The 23,999-nt window shown below is 39.8% G+C and overlaps 1 protein-coding gene across 2 annotated transcripts; it reads left to right on the plus strand.

Moving 5' to 3' along the window:
- Positions 1 to 1,932: 1,932 nt before the first annotated feature.
- kdm5a (lysine demethylase 5A) lies at positions 1,933 to 22,471 on the plus strand. 2 transcript variants are annotated; one of them, XM_028449453.1, is made up of 28 exons: positions 1,933 to 2,927; positions 3,435 to 3,512; positions 5,194 to 5,316; positions 5,512 to 5,682; positions 5,857 to 6,039; positions 6,203 to 6,281; positions 6,391 to 6,482; positions 6,602 to 6,760; positions 7,470 to 7,589; positions 7,686 to 7,844; positions 8,329 to 8,510; positions 8,603 to 8,765; positions 8,889 to 9,008; positions 9,101 to 9,295; positions 9,832 to 10,013; positions 10,163 to 10,287; positions 10,354 to 10,504; positions 10,652 to 10,772; positions 10,865 to 11,041; positions 12,649 to 12,827; positions 13,065 to 13,383; positions 14,793 to 15,353; positions 15,425 to 15,583; positions 16,535 to 16,663; positions 16,892 to 17,039; positions 17,129 to 17,349; positions 17,428 to 17,901; positions 21,668 to 22,471. In XM_028449453.1, exons 1-28 carry the CDS (start codon positions 2,781 to 2,783, stop codon positions 21,965 to 21,967), a joined length of 5,217 nt encoding a protein of 1,738 aa, XP_028305254.1. In that variant the 5' UTR covers positions 1,933 to 2,780; the 3' UTR covers positions 21,968 to 22,471. The 2 variants fall into 2 exon arrangements, with proteins under 2 accessions (XP_028305254.1, XP_028305255.1); XM_028449454.1 differs by lacking the exon at positions 9,101 to 9,295.
- Positions 22,472 to 23,999: the final 1,528 nt, after the last annotated feature.

A 23,999-nucleotide genomic window follows, 5' to 3' on the forward strand; every position in this document is an offset into this window, starting at 1 on the left:
GTTCGATGCTCTGGATCTGCTTTGTTTACCTGCTGAGTACCTCCAATATGGCAACTTCCGGTTTGATGACGCACCGTGAAAACCCTCTATATGTAGTCATGTCAAAAGATCACCGTAAAAAGGAAGCAACTCAACATCAATCCGTCTTTACACGCATGTTACATTTCTACAGTTAATTTAGACTGGAGATGTCGTTGACTGTGTTGACATTTAATTTTTTGTTCAGCCTTAGATGATTGTATTAGTTTATTAGAGGATTACGTTTGTCACACGTATCGGGCATGTTTTTCAGTAGTTTTCACCCCCCCCCCAGCTTTATTAAATGTAAAACATCACCATCATCACTCTGGCATCATTAGGATGAAGATGCAGATGTGTGCAGTAGGAAGAGAGGGACATTCCTAAACGGTTTGTTGACTTCCTATGAGCCCTCTGCTGTCAGTAGAGGGTATTACACAACTTATTACATGAGTCAGTTTGTGCATTATTTTTGAACATCTCTACAACAAAGGCAAGGATTTTAAAGCAAGCTTTTGAAAATGATGTCATGATTTACCACATTGTCCACCAGCTAGTGCGTGTGTCTTTAGTCTTTGTAGTTTCTTCCATTAAGGAAACTCATTAAAAATCTAGCATGAGAATGGAGGTTTGAGACCTTTTGGTGGCTTCCTGCGTCACAAACCACCACTGTTGGCTCCGCCCCTCCTATAAAAACTATCACCTGTGGACTGTGCAAACTATGGCGAGTAGGTTGGAGTGAGAGAATAGTGAATGTAGAAGTATAGTAAGTATTGAGTTGGTAATTAGCATAGCATATATTGTTCTGTGTTCTGAGCTGTGTTCCAAATGACACTCTGTACTATGCACTACAAACAAAATGAGTATATACTGTCAACTATATAATATAAGTATGGTTAGGAGGATTAGAATGAACCACATGAACAAAGCATTAAAAAGCAAGTATGACTCACAAAACACAAACGAACCACAAAGCATGAATGAACCACATGACTTGTATTGTTGTGTAATATGTTATTCTTTGGATATTCACATTTAAACACCACATGTGAGTGTTTTCCTTTGGTAATTTAATTGTTTCTCTTCATAAAAACCTTAACCACACCTCATCTTGGGAGCAAACATATATGTTACCATTACTGGTATAGTGTATATATACGTATATACAGTATACACTATATCAGTCATGGGCAGCTGGCGGTGTGTGGCCCCAGAAAAGTAAACGCAAAAAATGACTCAATATACACAAGTGACTCCGAAAAACTCACAACTTCAGAAAAATACACAAAACGGCAACACACACATGTTGAACACAAAATGACAAAAATAAATACATTAAAAAATAAAAAATTATATATATATATATACACACACAAAATGACATAACACACAAAACAGTAAAACTCCACAGAATAACTTCAAAATGACAACTTAAACACAAAAGATGAACAGGAAGGTATACAAAATGACAAAACTATACAAAATGACTCGCAAAAACTGCAAAACACATAAAATGACTCTAAAAAGACAAAATGAAAACAAAAACATACCAAATTAATATTAAACAAAAGCAAAATGATGGAAAATTACACAAAACTACAACAAAATCATACAGAAGCTCTTTGTTCTTTCTATGTTAATGAGTTTAGTTTGGTGTAGTTTAGTTAATTATTTCGTGGACAATTCATTTTACATTAAAAGGAACAGCTTTAGCCTTTGCTGCTAATTTCCAGCTGAGTCCCCGCCCAGTGCATAATTAAAAAATTAAAATACAAATGCTAAATGCTGCCATGAACATTGATAATGTGGCCCTCGGATCAGACAATCATATTTTTGTTATCACCACTGCCAATGAAATTGCCAATCTCGTCATAAGACATTGCCCTGAAACTATATGAATCAGTAAAGGACGAAATACTTTGGTGTTACTATTTCCGAGTGTCCCTGAAGCCACCGTGACAACTATCATCGCTTTGCTAGTCGTAAATAGCGCGTTAGCTGACACGGCTACAACTTAAAGTCGACGTCAAACAACACAGAACGTCATCTCCAGCTAAACAAAACAGAAAAGGCATTACTCTGGATCAATGTGACTTCATTCAATTGCCTTTATTCAAGGCAGATTAACCTTCCCCGGTGACTTTTTGCTAATGTTAGCTGCGCCATGAGCAGTGGCAGCTAAACTGCTATAGCTTTATGCTAGCTTTCCCAGTGGCTGTAATGAATGGAGACAGTCATGGTTCCTTGATCACTGGCTGGGTTTTAACATCGCTCTGCGGACACGGCAGGATTTTAAAGAAGCCTGGGACGTTTTGGAGACGTTAATGATGACTATGAGCTGACCGCGGGTAACTTTGTTCGACATGCAACATGACGCGCTGCACACGTACGGAAAGGCAACAGCGTTAGCTTGTGTAACATAACATCACGGCCTGTATTGTTTTGTTTGGTTAACTTCTCGATTTTGGCACCAAGCCTGTTGTTGATTTCAAACTAAAGTCAGGGGGATGGTGGCGGTTGGGAGCGACACTTCTCTCCGTCCCAGGTAGGGGAGCCTGGTCGTGGCCGTGTGTTTACGGATGATGGGAGGGGATATCCACCACCACCACCTTGCTTCTCCTGTATCTGCCATCACTTCCTCAACCACGTCTCAACCGTGATGCGACTGTTTGGCTGACGAGATCCCAAATGACTGCTTATAACAGTAGAATTTTTAACCTTAACTTGTACTTTAAAGACTTTTTCACTGGATACTGCCCGTGATGTCTGCGTTTGCTGAGTTTGTCCCTCCTCCCGAGTGTCCGGTGTTTGAGCCTAGTTGGGAGGATTTCTCGGATCCTTTAGGATTCATTAACAAAATACGACCCATCGCAGAGAAAACCGGAATCTGCAAGATCAGACCTCCTGAGGTAAAACTCACCAATATCACATGGTTGGTTTTGTGCCGATATACCATTGGTTTACTTTGGGCCTTCTGAATCTTACTCTTAATAGAGGTCAAATCTGGCCTAATATCGTTTCACACTTTCTCTTTCTTTTTTTTTTGTTTTGTTTTTGTAATGCTCACATTAGACTCTGGGGAAAAAATTAGCCAAATACAAGCGTTGATCTAGTTTTGTGTTCCCATGGCTGTTCTAAAGTGGTCAGTCAGGATTATGCGACATTGGGCTTCATTCCAGGCCTGTTGCACTGCATTTCATGTCATTAAATAACACGGATGTCTGACTCTGTAACGCTGCTTGTATAATGTAACTTTGTTGCCCTGTGAGCTTTTACTACGTTGTAAATTGTACAGATAATTCAATAACACAAATCCTCCTCACACTTGTGTGATAGTAACGGATATCCTGGTGATGTTTATTTATCAATGTACGAGTAATTGTTGATGTTTCAAGAAAATGTTATTGTTTTGTCAGGACTGGCAACCTCCGTTTGCCTGTGATGTTCGCAACTTCCGCTTCACACCCAGAGTGCAGAGACTCAATGAACTTGAGGTGAGTCAGCAAAAGGACAATTTAGGGATTTGGGGAGAGTTGTTTACTACGGAAGTGAATTAGGGCCAATTTTGATGGAGAAAATAGTTTTGGGCAAATCGAGAATAAAGTCGAAATGTTGAGATTAAAGTTGACATTTCGAAAATGAACACAAAATACAATTTTGTGATAAAAGTGGAAAGTTGTATAATAAAGTCAAATCTACGGAAGCAGTCTACATCAAAACTGACCCCAGTCTGTTTCCGTAGCTCCTCAATAGCCACAGACGGGACTGAATGCTCCGCCTTTTCCAAACTTCACTGGTTTTTCCTTCTGAACAGATGATGTTTTTTATCTCTTCAAAGTCCTTAAAGAGATTACAATGCCGTGTTTATGAGCTAAAAAAAAGAAATAGTCTCTTCATTATTAAACCCAACTTAAAAATATAGTTTCACGCATTCATCGGTACACAGCATTTTGTAGACGGCCACGATCTGCTGTTTGTTGTCATATGGTGAATTGGACCTTGTCAGTTTCTGTAGATTTGACTTTTTTAGCAAACCTTTGACTTTTATCACAATATTATTTATATTTTGACTTTTATCTTGACATTAAATGTCAACTTCATTCTCAAAATTTCAAGTTCAATCTCAACATTTCGAATTTATTCTTGAATTTCCCCAAAAATCTCCCATCAAAATTGGCCCTAATCAGCTTCCATAGTTTACACCATGTTTGTTGTATGATTTAGCTTTATTCATCTTATTTGTGGCTTGTGTGACCTTTTGATTTATTTGAGTTTATCTGGTAATGCCACAGGCTAATTTTTTTTTTTTTGGACACAATCTTAAAATATTTGTTTTGTTTTTTTTAATTGTACCTTTTTGAACTTGGCATTATTATATTTTGCCATGGAATTCCACTTAGATAGTGAACATTGTCTCCTTAAAGATTGCACGCCAAATAATTTCGCTACTTTAGTAATTTACAGTTGTTACAGACAGCACAGGAAGCTATAATCTGCAAAGCGCTGAGGCCTATCACTAACTCCACAGCAACAAGGTGGGGGAGTGTTACCATACAAGTTTGGGCATTGTCTCATGTATCTGTAGACACTAGTCACTTAGTGATTTGGAATACTAAGACTGACTTGTTACTAAGGTTGGACTTCATGTCAAGTGAGGTAAAAATGCTACTGTAAATTCCTCCTTTCACATAAAGTAACACCTATCATACTGCTGGCACTGCTTCAGGCAGGTTTTTGGAGGTTTTTTTTTATTTTATTTTAACTTAAGATGCCGCCATGTTTTTAAAAAACAAAAACCGCAGCATTCACCCTCTTCATCTCCTTGGGAATGTTTCATGCATCCATAAATAATGACACACCGGAGCAAACCAGAATAAATGTGGTCCTCTAATACTTACAAAGGCTCCAGCAATAAAGCTTGAGATCAATCAATCTAAATATAGCCACTTCTAATGAAAGGACACCAAAGTAAATGTGTTTCAAATGTTATGGTTGCAATGAAACAGGAGGAGAATTGGATTCACAGTCACTTTCCAGTACTTTAGAAATGTGTCTTTTCCATTTCACTGCCACTTTATATTGTTATAACATGTATGTATTTGAGGATGAGAGGCTTGTAGTCCTTGAAACACGCTTCAGGTGGCTGATTGTGTCTTTTTTTTTGTTTTTTTCTAGGCACTGACGCGAGTTAAGCTGAACTTTTTGGATCAAATAGCAAAGTTCTGGGAGCTGCAGGGATCCAAGATTCGATTCCCTCATGTGGAGAGAAAAATCTTGAATCTCTATCAACTCAGCAAGGTAAAACCACATATGTGTGTGTGTCAATGTTGTTAATGTATGCAATGGATTTTGTTTTATTTGGTTACAAGAGGTCCTTGAATAAGTCTTTTTTTCCCTAGAAATTCAGTTGAGTACTCGGTCCGTATTGATTTGATATTTTTATGAATGCTTTTATTATTTAGGACTTATTTTCAAATGTTGTGAATTTCTCAGATTGTGTCATCTGAAGGTGGCTTTGAGACGGTTTGTAAAGAGAAACGATGGTCTAAGGTGGCCAATCGGATGGGCTTCCCTCAGGGGAAAGGCACTGGATCACTTCTGCGCTCACACTATGAGAGAATTCTTTATCCCTATGAGCTCTTCCAGTCTGGCGCCACTTTGACTGTAAGTACGGAAAGTTTGAGCTTTTTTTGTATGTTAACTACACCTGGTACACACTGACTTGAAGCGGTGATACATGCAAATGAATGTTTAGCACATTTTTAGGATGTAAAGATGTACACTGTGTCAAACTATTTAAATCATGTTATGTGTGTCTGTCTGAATTCCACCAATAAGGGCCTCCAGCGTCTGTACGAGGAGGGCACCGACGGGGAAGAGGTGGATGAGGGAGTCGGTGAAGAAACTGTGGATGAGGAGGAACAAGATGACGACGAGAAGGAGAAAGACGGAGAAGGAAATGTCGCCCAAGACAAAGATCATCTCCTCCCCGAAAGACGCTCCAGAAGAATAAAGTCAGAGGTGAATACCAACCAAGAGAAAAAAAACAAAACAATTTTTAAAAGTTGTTAACCTTTTCAATGTTAACATCCTCCTCAGGAGCTTGTTAGATTTTGGACCTACCTGAGGAATATTTACGCTTTTGACCCTTGAATGGGCTCACTGTGTGTTTTTGTCTCTTCAGAGGGAAAACAAGGACCCCAAGGGCCTCAAAATCTTTGAAACAACTCCCAAGCTGGTCAACTTGGAAATTGTAGCAGCTGGTGTGTGTCTTTTTCTTTCTTGATTTTTAAAATTTTTATTTGTTTGATATTTTTATATAGGGAAGGAAACCATAATGTGTTCACTTCTTCTCTCATTTTTCATTTTCAGATGATGGTTTCAGCAAAAAGCAGCGCCACCTCAAAGCTCAGGCCTTCGCTATTAAGATGCAACCCAGAAAGGAGACCCTTGAGTTTAATTTTGTGAGGACCTTTTTATTAAATTAGGCATCCTTGTGGATATTCCTGTCATTCACATGAATGAGGTATGATGACTGTATTTACATTTGTTTGTAATGCTTTTTCTTCCCTCAAATGTGCAGATTGACCTGTATCTGTGCCTGGCGTGTGGCCGAGGCGATGAGGAGGACAGGTTGCTACTGTGTGACGGCTGTGACGACAGCTACCACACCTTCTGTCTGATACCACCACTGCAGGACGTGCCAAAGGGAGACTGGAGGTGCCCCAAATGTGTTGCTGAGGTAGAACTTCACACTTTCAAATTCTTGAATGTCTTTCATTTATTCACTCAGGGCAACATTTGAGGAAAATTGCCACTCTTGATTTTTTTATGTTCAATCGGGTTTCACATATTTCCTGTTTCATGACCAAAACTAGTGTTTTATTTTAGGTTATACAAGTTTAATTATTAAATGTAGTGATTCATCGAAATAAAAATAAAAATATGGCTCTGAGTGTGGACTAACCTCAATAAAATCAAGGTATTGCAATTGCATAATTTAATGTTATTGCTTTGAAAAATAAATCATTTTAAGATGTTAAAGTATTTATTTGGCACTGACATCCCAACAATTCACAAAATAATATAATAAAATACAAAATATGTATAACTTCAGTACAGGCCTATGACTGAATAGGCTGTTGAAAGATACAAATTAAATATGTTCTCTTATAAAAACACAAAGTGTATTTAGGTTCTTGATGAAGAGCAGCTTCTATGCTTTATTATCCCCCCGCCACTAATGTGGAAGGGGGATATAGGTTTGAACTCTGTCTGTCCGTGCGTCCGAGTTAAAGGGGACAGCTTTTCTCAGAAACTGTTTAAGATAGGATAACCAAATTCGGTCTGTGGCCTCAGGGTATCAATACCTTGATGGAGTTTGAAAATGAGATGTTCGTTATATGTTTGAGTTATATGTATTTTAAACATGAGTTACTGTTTCCCTGCAGGAGTGCAGTAAACCCAGAGAGGCGTTTGGCTTTGAGCAGGCCGTGAGGGAGTACACGTTACAGAGCTTCGGAGAGATGGCCGACCACTTCAAGTCGGACTATTTCAACATGCCTGTTCATGTGTGTAAAAAAAACAACCTACCATGTGTGTAACTAGGCAGCCAGAGGCAAGACTGGGCTTCATGCTCATTATTTGTTGTTGCGTTTTGCTTATAGATGGTCCCAACAGAGCTGGTGGAAAAAGAGTTCTGGCGTCTGGTTAGCAGCATCGAGGAGGATGTGATCGTGGAGTACGGTGCAGACATCAGCTCGAAAGATGTCGGCAGTGGGTTTCCTGTCAGAGATGGGAAGAGGAGGCTGCTGGGAGATGAGGAGGTAAGGAGAATTTCACGCTTTATTTCTGTGAATTGTTCAGATTTTCATGATACAAACGCTCATTGTGGAGAAGGATGAAAAGAGGTCATGTAGAAGTGAGTTTTATTCAACCAATGAGAGTGAGTTTATAATTGTGCAGGTGGAGCAGTTTCCTCCTGTGGCAACATGAAGCGTGAACATGTTTGGAAGTTGTTGGTTTTGATCAAAGATGATTTTGCTTTTTTGAAGCCCTGTAAACATTTTCATACTGAATAGAAACCATTGAAATTTCAAAATGTTCACACAAAGTATAAACTTTAATCTAAATTCAGTTGGCTGTACATTTATTTACAAATTAAGTTTTGTATTTCAACATTTCTATACCATGTAATGACATTTTTATGTCACTTTTTTAGTTTTATTTATTTATTTATTATTGCTTTAAGGTACAAACGTTGAATGTAATTTACACTAAAAAACAATGACCTTCTTGTTCTTCCGTTAGGATTACGCTAGCTCAGGCTGGAACCTGAACAACATGCCCGTGCTGGAACAGTCCGTACTCACCCACATCAACGTAGACATCTCAGGCATGAAGGTGCCTTGGCTTTATGTAGGCATGTGCTTCTCCTCGTTCTGCTGGCACATCGAGGACCACTGGAGTTACTCTATCAACTTCCTGCACTGGTGCGACCCCCTGAATATTGTAATGAATAGAAATAAACTGAAAATAATACATATTTAAAACATCTTAATCGCTTCTTACCTCTGATCTGTAGGGGTGAACCTAAGACTTGGTATGGCGTGCCAGCCTCTGCTGCTGAAAAGTTGGAGGCTGTAATGAAAAAGTTGGCTCCTGAGCTGTTTGATTCCCAGCCAGACCTTCTTCATCAGCTCGTCACAATCATGAATCCCAACATCCTCATGGAGCACGGCGTCCCAGTGAGGAAACCACTCATATATATATATACATACATACATACATACATACATACATACATACATACATACATACCAACTGATAAGAAGTGTCATGTATGATTATACACATGCTTGTTCTCTTAGGTCTACCGGACCAATCAGTGTGCAGGGGAGTTCGTTGTGACCTTTCCTCGCGCGTATCACAGCGGCTTCAACCAAGGATACAACTTTGCTGAAGCAGTTAACTTCTGCACGGCCGACTGGGTGAGGAAAGCACACCTGTTTATTAATGAATAGATTCAGATCTATCATTTTATATTGAAGCTTTTGCTAAATTCCACACACGCGCCCCACAGTTACCAATAGGCCGTCAGTGCGTTGCCCATTACCGGCGGCTTCATCGCTACTGCGTCTTCTCCCATGAAGAGCTTCTGTGTAAGATGGCTGCGGACCCAGACAGCCTCGACGTTGAACTGGCAGCAGCCGTCTTTAAAGAACTGGGAGAAATGATGGAGGAGGAGACCAAACTGAGACGAGCTGTCCAAGAAATGGTAAACTAATGATCCGTGGAAAAAAATAGCAGAAAATTTGATGGCGAAGTAGCAGAAATGGGAGTAATGGAGCAAAAATGTATTTAAAGGAGCAAAAATATGGCAATAAAAAATGATGTTAAAGTATGACAAGTTTTCCTGTAGTTGCAGAAAAAGGGTAAAAATATGCAAAAATGGGCTGAAATTAGTTTCTTGAAGACATCTGGTGACCCCCTCTCACTGTTTCACGACCCCAAATGGGGTCCTGACCCCAAGATTAAGGGGGACGTCTCAATTCTAATGCTCAGATCTCTATTGGAGCATTAAGAATTTACTGAAGGTAAATGTTTAATTACTTTTGGCCATTATCAATAACACCTGTTCTTGTGCGCTTCAATCGTTTCTCCGAAATTAAATAGAACCCTTATTTGACACCACAAAGTAAGAGATTAGTGATCTACCGGATGCCTTCAGGGCTTTTAGTCATAACACCAAATGTTGGCCTGTGATATAGTTTTTAATGGTAATGTAATTTCTTCTATTCATTCTATTTATAGGGGGTGCTTTCATCAGAGCAGGAGGTGTTTGAGCTCCTTCCAGATGATGAGCGGCAGTGCTACAATTGCAAGACCACCTGTTTCCTGTCTGCGTTGACGTGCTCCTGCAGCCCCGATCGCCTGGTTTGTCTCCATCACACCGCACATCTGTGCGACTGTCCTCCTGGCAACAAATGCCTCAGGTGAGAACTTAAGCACAATGTGATGTTGGATAATGAGTAAGTTACTCAGTCAGTGGTGTGAAAGGTATTTCCGAAATAGGTCATCTACATTTTTTGTTAATTTATTGCACCTCTAACCACGCCCACACTTCTGCATGGTGTACTTTCAGATATCGCTATGATTTGGAGGAGTTCCCTTCTATGCTGTATGGTGTCAAAACACGAGCACAGTCTTTTGACACCTGGGCAAAAAGAGTCACAGAAGCTTTGGACGCTGACCAGAAAAGCAAAAAAGGTTTGCACTTAAGTTCTCCCACACGTGGCAGTTACACATAATAATTTTTGCATTTCTTTCTCTTAGATTTGATTGAGCTCAAAGTTTTACTAGAAGATGCGGAGGACAGGAAGTACCCCGAGAACACGCTGTTTCGTCACCTAAGGGAGATGGTCAAAGAGGCTGAGACATGTTCATCCGTAGCTCAGCTGCTGCTCAGTCGCAAGCAGAGGCACAGGTTAGCACAAAATGAAGACATACACACAATAGCCTTAACTTAATGGTATGAAAAATCTGCAAGTAAAATACAAAATATTGCATTTGGAAACATTACTCGTGCTATAGATTTATTTAAATTCAGAAGCTTTTTGTGTGCGTTTTCCAGCAGTCGCCTGCGTTCTGAGAACAGTCGTAACCGCACTAAACTGACTGTAGATGAGCTCAAGGCGTTTGTGGACCAGCTCTTTAAGCTGCCCTGCATCATCAGCCAGGCAAGACAAGTTAAAGTAAGTCTGCCCTGTAAAAACACAGAACCCAGCTTGAATCAAATAAGCTTTACCAGGGTTTTCTCTAAACTGGCCACCTCCGGTTTCATCAGGAACTACTTGAAAATGTGGAAGACTTCCATGAGCGAGCCCAGCTAGCGCTATCAGACGAAATGCCTGATTCCTCTAAGCTACAGGCGCTGTTGGACCTGGGCAGTGGGCTGGATGTAGAACTGCCACAGCTGCCCAGACTCAAACAGGAGCTCCAGCAGGCCCGCTGGCTTGATGAGGTGAGCATGGAAAACATACGGTGTTTCCTATTTTTTATGAGATTTAGTGTTGGGTTTGTATTTCTGCACAGTGGGACCATAGATATTGGTCTTTAAAGTTATAAGTGTTTTTTGCTTGTTTGCTTTTGCAGGTGTAATAGATATACTGCACTTTTTTTTTGTTATTCTTTGTATATTTCAGTTTTAGTTTAAGGGCTTTTTGGCATTGTCTTTTAAAATCTTAAGTTTAATAATTTCGTAAAATGTAAAATGTGGGGAATTATTATTCCTTTTTAATTTTCGTTGAATGTAAAACAAATGTCACATTTTCTTTTCCCTGTGACCCCGAAAAGAGCAAGCGGGTTGGAAAAACGGATTGATAAATATTTCATCATTAAAGTTTTTTGATGAAACTTTTGGGAACACTTTACTTGAAGTTTTATACATATGGCTGACATTACGCTGTCATTATCTGTCATTAGCATGAATAAAGTGTCATGAAGGATGTCATTAAGTTAAATTAAATTGTGACTCCTTTGGAGCTATGTTGGCATTTTTTGGGCAAGGTGGAGGGATCTAGTGGCATTAGGGTTTAGGCTAACGAAGGGTTAGGGTAACGAACGACACTTAACTCACTCGGTGCCATTGACGAAATAACTCGTCATTTCAAATTTAAAACTCGTCATTTGCGTTTTTTCACAGAGATTACTAGAAAACACCCTGGCAGAGGTCCCTCATCAATATCTAAGCTGTAATGTGATGTAGTGACCAACTGGTGCCCTAAAGGTGGCAGCAGTACACCTTTAGATGAGAGATTAGCCACTGATGCTACCGTAGCTAAGGAGGGAGAAGCAGGGACGAGTGAGATTATGGCGCTATAGAGTGATATTGTGAAGTATCCAGCAGCTCACACCACCACATACTAACACATGACATGTGTGGACCTGAGTGGATTATTCATAATGTTGCGATCGTGAAATAAGACCATCAACTAACCTAGCCAGAACGGTCATCGCTGCGTGTCGAGAGGAAGAGGAAGTTACGTCTGAGTGATCGACGGGGGTGAGTGGGCTTCAACTGTAAGCCAGATAGCAAAATAATAGGCGACATGTAGGTGTAGGCGCCTTTGAATGCAGAGCTCAGAGGGAGAGGAAAGGAGTTCACAAGACAGAAAATGGCGCTACGAGAGATGATGTTGATGTTCCCACCAGAAAAATGTTTTTAACTTTTTAATAGTTTAATAATTCCTTTTTAAACTTCAATTATTTTTTTTTGGACTTATGTCTAAAATAAACTGGTATATTGTTGTTACAGTGTCAAGGCTTAAACTTAGACTTCCTTTATTGTCATTCAAACTTGAACATAACAGTACAGATAAGAAATAAATTACATTGAATTGGCTTGTATGGCAGGATAAAAAGCAGCAAGTATTTACATAGGGTAAGTAGAATGGAAAAAAAAATAGAAATAGATATCAAGAGGAAACGCTATGTGTAAGATTCCTATACAGATAAGTACATCGCACATTTTTGATGCATGTTATATTGTCTATCTTTCCAGTCAACATTGTAAGTACAGAAACTAGATAAGACTGACAAAATGTATGGAATATATTTATTTTCTCTCAGGTGCGTTTGACCCTTGCTGAACCGCAGCGTGTGACTCTGGAGCTGATGAAGAGGCTGATAGACTCTGGTGTTGGTCTTGCTCCTCATCATGCGGTGGAGAAAGCCATGGCTGAATTACAGGAGATCCTCACTGTCTCAGAGAAGTGGGAGGACAAGGCTCGAGCCTGTCTGCAGGCCAGGTGAGCCCTCACTGATGCAATTCAATATATCAATAGATAGATGGCTTTTTATTGTCATTGTACAAAGTCATAGAGCAAAATTGTAGCAGCTTGGAATGGTGTCACGAATAACAATAACATCTTAATAAATTAAAAGCATGCAAATATTTACTTAAGAAGCATATATTTAAAATGTAAAATGCAACAGTGCAAACAGACATTTACTTCTCCACAATGACCCCCACGTTGTGTCCTCAGGCCTCGTCACAGCATGGTGACCCTTGAGAGCATCGTGCTGGAAGCAAAGAACATCCCTGCCTACCTGCCTTATATTCTGGCTCTAAGAGAAGCCCTGCAGAAGGCCAAGGACTGGACCTCCAAGGTGGAGGCCATCCAGAGCGGAGGCAGCTACGCCTACCTTGAGCAACTGGAGAGCCTACTGGCCCGAGGTCGCTCCATCCCCGTCAGACTGGATCCACTGGGCCAGGTTGAATCTCAGGTGGCTGCTGCTCGGGCCTGGAGGGAGAGGACAGCTCGCACCTTTCTCAAGAAGAACTCCACGTACACACTGCTCCAGGTGGGCCCCTAAAAACACAACCATCCTCATCAGAATCCGTTTTTTATTCATCAAGTATGTTCACACATTTGTTTGCTAGTGTCTCACTTGCTAAAACACTTATATAAAACTGTATGTGTATATACTGTATATATATATTCATGCATAACTACACAGTAATATACATAATCACAATGACTTTATTAAAGGTAATCATTTACAGTTTTTTTTCCCCAGCCACTTTTAGTAAATTAAAATGTATAATTAAATGTTCATCTTGCTCAGTAAGGGTGCATGCACACTATGTATGTCCCTGCTTGACTCCACTTTACATGGTTTATAAGCATTTTCCTTTAGGCGACAGTACTCAGTATCACATGCCATGCTTTTTAGATTTCCAAGCACGGCTTAGAACGAACAAAAAATGTGACACGAGATCAGATGCATGTTTGACTAATAATATTAATCATGTAGTTAACATTTGATACATTTTTAAAATCCAGCTTTCAAAACCTGTTCGTAGGGATTAGGTACATGGCACATATATTATAATAAATGTTATTGTTTGTTTACCCTTGCCTTGTCTGAGCTCTGATGTGTAATTGTTTTTCTTTCGCCCATGAACTTTTATAGCAGCATAAATAGTTGCAGCTTCCCTTTCACAGGACAAAACAGCCTCATACAAAAAATGTTCTTGCCTCTCCAGTGTTTCTTTTTATTTTTGATACATTTGAACGTAAATTACAATTTTACCCCCAAGTTTCTGTACTTTAAGTAGTCAGTAGTGGTATTTGTAGTTTCTTTGGCCATCAGATTTTTTTCAAATTTCATTTTAGTCCAGATGTTTTCAACTGGTTTCACCCCACGGTCATTAAATCACGACCCACTTTCTTTTTGAGAATTCACCCATCCAAATTTAGTTTTTCAAAAATAGCTGTTGAAAACACACATATATTCTTTTCTATAACAAGATTCTATATATGCCTGTCAAAAGAAAAGTTTCTTTCAAAATAAAAGAAAAGTCCAACATGAGACATTAAGTATTTATTTATTTTTGACCAGCTGAGTTAGTGAACAAAAATGTATTTTACTTTAAATATTTAACTGAGTTTGTAAATTTTGAGTTTCCGTGCAACATTGATTTCTGAATATTTTGGACTAAATTAGTTGCTAATTCAAATCTTTAAGAGCATTTATGTCTAGTTTGAATTTATGCTTTTACTCACTTTTCCTTTGTTTATGTATTTTTGAACTACATTTTTAAATGTAGTTTAAACAAAAACATATTGTTCAACAAAATGAACACTATCTGCTTTAGTATCATTTCCCATGCACCTGGTTGACGATTTAATCATAGTGTTGTCTAAGAATATGTCTGCAGTTTTTATTTAATTTAGACCAAACTTCTGAGGATCTTTCTCTGTCTTTAGGTCCTGAGTCCCCGTGCAGACATCGGTGTGTACGGTAACAGCAAGAGCAAGCGGAAGCGCGTCAAAGAGCTCATGGAGAAGGAACGTGGTGGCTTTGACCGCGACATCCTGAGCGACCTGGAGGAAAGCCTGGAGGAGGTACGAGAACCGTCTACCGTGGTCGCTGCCTTCAAAGCCAAAGAGCAGAAGGAGGTAGAGGCCATTCACTCGCTGAGGGCTGCTAATTTAGCCAAGATGGCCATGGCAGACCGCATTGAGGAGGTTAAGTTCTGCCTCTGTCGGAAGACGGCGAGCGGCTTCATGTTGCAGTGTGAGCTGTGTAAAGACTGGTTCCACGGAGCGTGTGTCCCGCTCCCTAAGACGGGATCGCAGAAGAAGGTCGGCGTGAGCTGCCAGAGCAACAGCAAAGAGTCCAAGTTTCTGTGTCCGCTGTGTCAGCGCTCCAGGAGGCCGCGGCTGGAGACTATTCTGTCTCTGCTGGTGTCACTGCAGAAGCTGCCGGTGCGTCTGCCAGAAGGGGAAGCTCTCCAGTGTTTGACTGAAAGGGTGATGAGCTGGCAGGTGGGTACAAAATACCGATTTGTTGTTCTTTCTTTTTTTTTTTTTTTTGCTGATAGTGGTTGTTGCTACAGGACCGAGCACGTCAGGCTCTGGCCACGGACGAGCTCTCGTCGGCCCTGGCTAAGCTGTCCGTCCTCAGCCAGCGTATGGTGGAGCAGGCAGCCAGGGAGAAAACTGAGAAGATCATCAACGCAGAGCTGCAGAAAGCTGCTGCAAACCCCGACCTCCAGGTACTGCAGGCTTTAGAAAATAAAATTACATTGGGGGATTGAAAACTGTGTCTTTGGGTGGAAGTTGTCTTCGAAATAGCAAAAATATGGTCTTTTGGCTGTAAGTGCTCAAGGCTCCAACAGAGGGCACTAACCGATAAGATAGAAAAGTTTTTTACACAATAGTTAAACTTATTCACCTGTTTTTGGGAAATATTTTGGAAGCTTCCTGGTTCTGTATCTGCATAGTTAAAAGTAGGGCTTCCTGTCTATGGATTTTTTTAAATTTGTAACATCATTTTGGCTCCTTGAATAGTTTTTCTCCTCTTCTTTTTTTTGGCAATAGAATAACAGATGAAGGAACTTTGTAATATTAGAGAAATTCAACCAATTTATAACATTGTGCGTTTGTCATTTCTTGATAACATCAGTTACTATGTAAAGCAGTTATTCTCAAGTACCCCCTCTCTCTTATTTTTGAATCCAAGTACCTCCTTTTGTCCGACTACAACATTTTGCTCTGAATACGCTGAAAAAACATTTATAGAGCAAAATGATGGAATGAATGAGTGATAACATGTTTTAAAGAATGTCATTTAGTAAATAAGTGGAATGAAACAGTATTTAGTGACTCCTGAATAGATTTATTTCTATAGTTTTTTTAATTTTCGGTCATCTCACGTCTGGTGTGGTAACAAGACTGACTCTTGTATTTTCAATTCATGTTTTGATTAAGATCATTTTCATCATTGTTATTATGATTATCATTTTAACTAAAAATAAATATTATAAAACCCCATGCTTTAAATGTTTTGTTTGTTTATTGTCCACTTTCTCTCTCTCTGTAGTACCATCGTGTACCTCTAGGGGTACACGCACCATGCAATATTGTAATGTGTAGTGGCTCAGTGAATCTTGTAAACATGTAGACGGAAACATTGGTTTAGAAATTGACGTTTGGTTGATTTTTAGGGACACATCCAAACATTCCAGCAATCTGGCTTCAGCAGAGCTACGTCCCCACGCCAATCCATGGACTACGATGACGAGGAGACGGACTCCGACGAGGACATCAGGGAGACTTACGGATATGACGCAAAGGTATGTGAGAACCTCAGTTTTCTTGTATATGAAACAATGCTGAAAGATTTCAATCTTCATGCTTACTGCAATGATTTAAGCTTCTATTTAGATATTTATTGAACTTAGTAATATTACAAACTTGTTGATGAAATGTCTTTGCTGATCTGTTCCATATTTTATTTCTGTTAACTGATATAATTGCATGCTTTATATCATCTCCTTTGTTGTTTGTTTGGCTGGTATTAGGACCAAGGGGAGGTCAAGCCCTATTTGTTCTGCGACGAGGAAATTCCTGTGAAATCTGAGGAGGTGGTCAGTCACATGTGGCCGTCTGCCCCGCCCTCCTTCTGCGCGGAACACGCCTACTCCTCAGCCTCCAAGTCCTGCGTGCAAAGTAATGTATTTTTAACATGACTCATCAATACTGTGCGATTTTACGCGTTCATATAGCCTTACTCGTTCTTTCAAATATTTACTTTTCAGATATAGGTACGCCCAGAAAGCAGCCCAGGAAGACGCCCCTGGTTCCTCGGAGCTTGGAGCCCCCAGTGCTGGAGTTGTCCTCGCAGGCCAAGGCCCAGCTGGAGGAACTGATGATGTTGGGAGACCTGCTGGAGGTGTCCCTGGATGAGACGCAGCACATCTGGAGGATCCTACAGGCCACGCATCCTCCCTCTGAGGAGAGATTTCTGCAGGTCATGGAGGTAGGGGAGGGTCATTCGATGTGTAGACCCAAATGTGAATTATGTGATGGTTAATCTCACTTCTCCTCTTGCTTAAAGCCTGAAGACTCCTTAATGGAGAAGCCTCTGAAGATCAAAATGAAAGATTCAGAGAAGAAGAGGAAACGAAAGTTGGAACGAGCTGAGCACCATCATATGTTATTGGCAGTAGCAGCCGCCAGCGGAGCCTCCACATTGGGAGAAATTCGACAGGCCAAGTCCAAGGAGCTGAAGAGGGTCAGCCTGGAGCTCAGCCTCAGCAGCAAAAGCAAGAAAAAGAAGCTCAAACTGAACATAGACAAGAGCCGCGACATAAAGCAGTTTGCAAAGCGCATCGCCAAGGAGGAGAAAGAGAGGAAGAGGAAAGAAAAGGCAGCAGCCAAAGCAGAGGCCGTCTGGGACGGGCTGGATAAGAGGAAGGAGAAGAAGATTCTAGACATTCCCTCCAAATACGATTGGTCTGGGGCCGAGGACTCCAACGACGAGAACGCAGTGTGTGCATCAAAGAACTGCCAGAGGCCGTGTAAAGATAAGGTGAGTAGTAACTCCTCACTCTGGGGGTGTGACTGTAATAACATTCATTTAACATTTCTTTTTCCAAGTAGAGACATGAAAGTTTCTGTTAGCCAGTCGTCCTGCTGTAAACATGACACGACAGTGATGATAAATAACTGATGTACAGATTAGAGATTAACAGCGGTCATACAGGTGACTACGTGACACTGTATCTTCTTTAACTTGCTCCACCCATTTTGTCTGTGTTGAATTTTCCAAGAATGTAGTTCATGGAGATCCAGACACATTTTATGCACTTTTTACTTGAGCAACCCTCAGTGTTAGGGTTTGTACAGAAGTCAAGCACACATTGTCAACTAAGATTGTTCTAATTGGTTCTAGTATATGGTAATACGGTTTGTCAAGGTTATTGTTGTCTAATGATGAACCGAAACACTGCTACAATTGTTTAAAACCATTTTATCTGAAAACATCCTCTGCATAACTAGTTATTAGTTTAGATACCAGTGAGATGTGCACACTGTGAGACAGACGAGCAACTGAATTCTGCTGAACATCAAACTAAACCTTCAGTGACAAATCAATAAGCTCTGGAATCAATGTGTGTCATTTCCAAGCATTTCTGAAGTTTAAAGCTTGCAAATATTTGGACAAAAAACAGTCCAAAAGGCAGAAGCATTATTATTGAACAATCACATTAAACAATGGCAACTTTACAAAAAGCAATAAAATATACTATAACCACAACTATAAATCAGTTATCAGAATTAATTTTCAGCTCTCAATAATAAAGTTTTCAGGTATCATATCTTAATTCAAAAAGGAAATGGAAAATGAGAGAAGTGTTGTTTATCCTGTTACTGAATACCAGGTAAAGCTTTGACTTGATACAAACGTAGCAGCCATGTAATCATTAGCAGGTAGTATTACATCACAAACACCTCCAATAAAATACGGTCGTACACATTTGCTTGCTCTTGCACGGACAAAAACACAACACTCGCACACACACCTCACACCCTTATCTCTTCAGTTAGGTCAGTTATCTTCTCTGACATCATTACATTGGTACAAAATAAAGAATAGACGCTAACATTAGCTTGCTGAGCTGCTCCGTCTGATTAGCCTGTGTGCTACCCTCCAGCTGCATTTTAATGAGGTTCTGCCCGGTTCAATTATAGCCTGAAAGTTTTGAGTTGAGCAGTTTGCGTTTAACTTTGTCACTCTTTAATGGAAAGTATTTCCACACGCACTGTTGATACATTATTATGTCACTGAAACACAAAATAAACTAGTTTTTTGTCAGTCGACTAGAATGCTGTGTACACTAGGAGTGTGACGATATGGTGATGTATCACGATATTTTTTTTGCACAATCCATTATCGATATGCTTGTACTAAGTATCGATTTTTTTTAATTTTTTTTATTCTTTTGGATTTAAGATTAATTTTATTATTTTCAAAACTTTTTCTGCTTTTTTCACTAAAATGTGCAGGTACGTCTTCACAGAATTTTTTTCACTGTTAAAGGAACCAATATATTGTTTACTGGAATATTGCACTATAATGGTGTCACTGGTAAGAAAGACCCTATTTTTTGTTTACAAAAAGCACAATTGGAGATACTTATTTGTTTACATTGGTATGTTGACACTTATTTACAGAAATGTTGCACGAAAATAGTGTCACTGTTCATAGAACACTTTTTCAATTTATTGTCTTTCAAAGATATAAAATAAAAATTGTATTTTTTCACTTAATCTTTTTTTTCTTGTTATGTCATAGATTGATTTATGACCAATATATCGACAGTCGCAGTATTGTCATATTTTGAGATAATCGTATCGTGAGCTTTGTATTGCATATCATATTGTGAGGTACTCAGAGGTTCCCACCCCTAGTGTACACGTGTAAACATTTACAAGCCAACATCCTTACATTTAACTCTCTTTATAAGAAGGGGGATCGAAGGGTGTGTTCCAACTACAGAGGATCACACTATCACACTTCTCAGCCTCCCTGGTGAGGTCTATTCTACTTGACTATCCGCTGGATAGTCGAACCTCAGATCCAGGAGGAGGAATGTGGTTTTTGTCCTGGTTGTGGAACCGTGGACCAACTTATTCTTTCAGCAGGGTCCTTTAGGGTGCATGGTAGTTTGCCCAACCAGTGCACATGTGCTTTGTGGACTTGAAGAAGGTATTCATTCGTGTTCCCTGGGGAGTCCTGTGGGGCGTTCTCCAGGACTATGAGAATACCGGACCCCCTGCTAAGGGTTCTCCATTCCCTGTACGACTGGTGTCAAGGTTTGACCCCGCAAGGGTTGCATTTTATTACAGATTCTGTTCAAACTTTGGACAGATCTTTGAGGTGCAGGCAAGAGATCAAGGGGGTCCTCAGGTGACCTCAGGATTAGGTCACCGCTTTGTGCGGATGATATGATCTTGTTAGCTCCATCAGGCTGTGACCTTAAGATCTCACTAGATCGGTTTCCAGCCAGGTGTGAAGTGGCCGGGATGAGAATCAGCACCTCCAAAGGCATGGTCCTTGGCCAGAATAGGGTAGAGGTACCTGACCCGGTCAAGCGGTAGAAGTCAATATTTGTATTTTGTTTTGTGAATGAATTTTAATCTTTTTATTAATGTATAAAATACATCTTCCAATTGTCTTTTGACCACAGAGAAAAGATAAAGTCCTTTTTTAACCAAAAAGATCAGAAAGATAAAATGTCTCATGCTGTGACGTTGTCCTGCTTATGGCAGTTGTGACTGGTTGAAGCCAATTCATGTCTTCAAACAGTTACGGTGCTGCTGTTTGCACACGATGGAGTTAATGAAGAACACTTCTTAAATGAACATCATGCAACGTCATTGAATATCAACAGCTGACAACAGCACTAGAACACCTTAAGGAGAGTTACACATAACGTATTAACAGGCCACAGCAACATGGTGCAGAACTCACACTGCTGGGTTAACCAGTGGCAACATTCCATATGCTGTAGGTGCGTGGCACGGACCAATCAGAGCTGAGGAGTGCTTGTGGCGCAGATTGGTTCTGAGATTGTGAAAGAGCTGCTCAGACAAGAAAATAGGATAATTTCATTAGGTTTACCTGGTCAATGGTATATGTGCACAAGTTCAAACATGCATTGGGCTTTTATCTTCAAATGTGGGTGTTTAATGTTAAATTAATAGGTTTAAGTAGGGCTGCTCGAATATAGAAAAAATAATCACGATAATTTTAGTCATAATTGAAATGATTATTCAAACAATTATTTGTCAGCCAAAAAGTTATTTATTTTTTGTACAAAACAATGTAAAATATATTCTTTAAACATAGATAAAATCTTTCAAACACTAAAATCAAGTATGTTCATTTTGCACAAAACAAAACACTTCTTGCACGTGATGTGTCTATGTTCTAGGTCTTCATCATTAAACCCAAAGTGTTCCCATAGAAGAGAATTTGACTTGCCACTTCTTTACCAAGCGTTTTGCTGCGTTTCTCTTGCCATGTTTCAAGACCACGAGCAACAACTTTCCTTGTGTTAGCCTGCAGGTTAGGAGTTTACATGTGTGTGCATTAAACAACTCAAAGTTAGTATTAATAATTGTTTTTTGTTGTGTGTGCCAAGCTTTATTCTTTGTAGATATCCTCAATCCTGTGAGTTTGTTTTATTTAACAAATAAAACATATGTATCATTGAAAAATCATAATGGAATATTGATTATTTGGTCAGCCTTAGGTTTAAGAAATGACTGCATCTCCACTCTCTGCTCAGGTGGACTGGGTTCAATGCGATGGCGGCTGTGATGAGTGGTTCCACCAGATCTGCGTGGGCGTCTCTTGTGAAATGGCCGAGAACGAGGACTACATCTGCATGGACTGCTCCAGGAAGGCCACCGGCTCAGGTGGAGGGGTGACCATCGAGGAGGTGGCAGAGGAGAGCGTGGTGGTGTTGGCCACGTCGTTGTGCAGCGTGCAGAGCGCTCCCACCTCAGCGATCGTTGTGGCGCCGTGGTCCTCTGCTCCTCACTTAACCCCGGCAGCCTCACATCAGGAGCCTCAGCAGGGCAGTTAGCACTCACAAATGAACTGAAACTTGAGTGCCATGCAGAACGGTTTTACTGGTTGGATAATCGGGGTTTTCCTCCTCAGAGAGCCTTTTATTTTGAAGAAACTTGATACGCAGGAGTCGTCAGAGGAGCGCTTCTGTCTTGATGTCAAACCACACAGCAGATCTCAGTCTCAGCACTCACACCTTTACCCAGCTATGAGTTATTCAAGGGTTTTAAGTGGCTCCTCTTCCCATCAACTGTACTAGAGTGTTGATACACTTGCTGTTTTACTCACTGCGGTAATGGTTTCCAGTGTGAGACATCCTCACATGCTCCCCTCTGCTCTCTGACCAGCTGTTCAGGCAGTAACATCTCAATATGTAGATCCCCAAGGTTAGAACAAGCAAACAGTTGTAATGTAGTGGGATTATTTATAATGTACATAGCTTTTAAGCAATTAAATCAATGGATTGTGGCTTTTTGTTCTGTTTTCTCACCTTTAATAAACTATTCCTAGTCAAATATTATATTTTCTTCAGTTTTTTTTTTTATGTTAATTGTGTGAATTCTGTGGCCTGGAATCCATTCTATTCTCCTATCATTCAATGTCAAGTGTTCTAATGAGTACAAATGATCATTAAGGCACAATGTAGATTCTGTTGTCATGCAAAGAGGTTACATGCACATAGGTAGGATGCATTAAAATGTAAATTGATTATATGTACTGTATATATAGTAATGATAGGAAGGTGAACTCGGAGCAAAGAGCAGGTTAGACTAAAAGGGCTTTTTAACCCAAGGGTGACCAAATCCAAACAATGCAGACACGGAATGATGTGTTGATATAGATTTATTTTTTTAATTTTTTAACTTCATCAATATTAGTATTGATTTTTGATTTAGGGCTAAGAGTATGTACCAAGTTAAAAAAACGTTTTTAAAAGGCTCCATTTTTAATATTTGTTTTTTCTCTCTCATATATAGCGAAGACAAAATCCTTGGATCTTGTAAAAATGCAGTTTTTACCATTTAAATTTCATAGTTAAAAACTATTGTCATGAATAGATGTGTTTTACATAAGTTCAAGTATTTTTCATATTTTGTAGAAGGAATGATCACTGATGTTACATTATTTAATTTTTTTGTCTTAGGTCTGCATTTGCCAGCGGGCCACTATGATAAAGAATATGCAGAATAATGCTGTATGTTAATTCCACTACAGAAACTAGATGACTTCTGCAATTAGAAAATCCAACAATCGAAAAACCATTGTGCACAACAACACTAAATGTAAAGCTACAAATTTTGGATCACATAGCCTCCAAAAGCAGAAGTGAGCAGCCCATTTAGCTTTTGTATCATTTGTTTTGTCACTCAGCATCAATATTATAGTGTTGTATATCATTTTGTATTTGTTTGCTTTGCAGAAACTAATTTGAGCTCTTTTGTGCAGAGTGAGTGTGAATCAGCACATGTGGCTGAGGATTGGGGGTGGGGGCTGTGCTGGTGTTCACTCATTAGTCAACCAAGCCAAATCCAGTGCGGACAGACTTCAGCTGCTTTAGCCTCCATCTGATCAACTCATCTCAATGTCTCAAATAAAGACACAATTAGATGCATTTACACAACCTGCAAATGTGCATGAGAATGACATAACGCAACCACACTGTAAGGCAAGGCACATTTATTTGTATAGCGCATTTCATACACAAGGCAACTAAATGTGCTTTATGTGAATAAAAAGTAATCATTTAACAGTTTAAAAATCAATAAGCATTAAAATCAGCAGTACTCTGGGCTCCATTATCTGACCTGTGTCCATAGATCTGAGAGACCTGCTGGGGTCATACCTGACTAACATCTCACTGATGTATTCTGGACCAAACACATTCACAGATTTATACACCAGCAGCAGAACGATATATTCTGAGGCTGACTGGGAGCCAGTGTAAAGACTTTAAAACTGGAGTAATGTGTTCTGACCTCTTTGTTCTGGTTAAGACCCGAGCTGCAGCGTTCTGAACCAGCTGTAGCTGTTTGATGCTCTTTAGGGGG

The sequence above is a fragment of the Gouania willdenowi genome, chromosome 6 (genome assembly GCF_900634775.1).
Source record: "Gouania willdenowi chromosome 6, fGouWil2.1, whole genome shotgun sequence".
Taxonomy (NCBI): Eukaryota; Metazoa; Chordata; class Actinopteri; order Blenniiformes; family Gobiesocidae; genus Gouania; species Gouania willdenowi.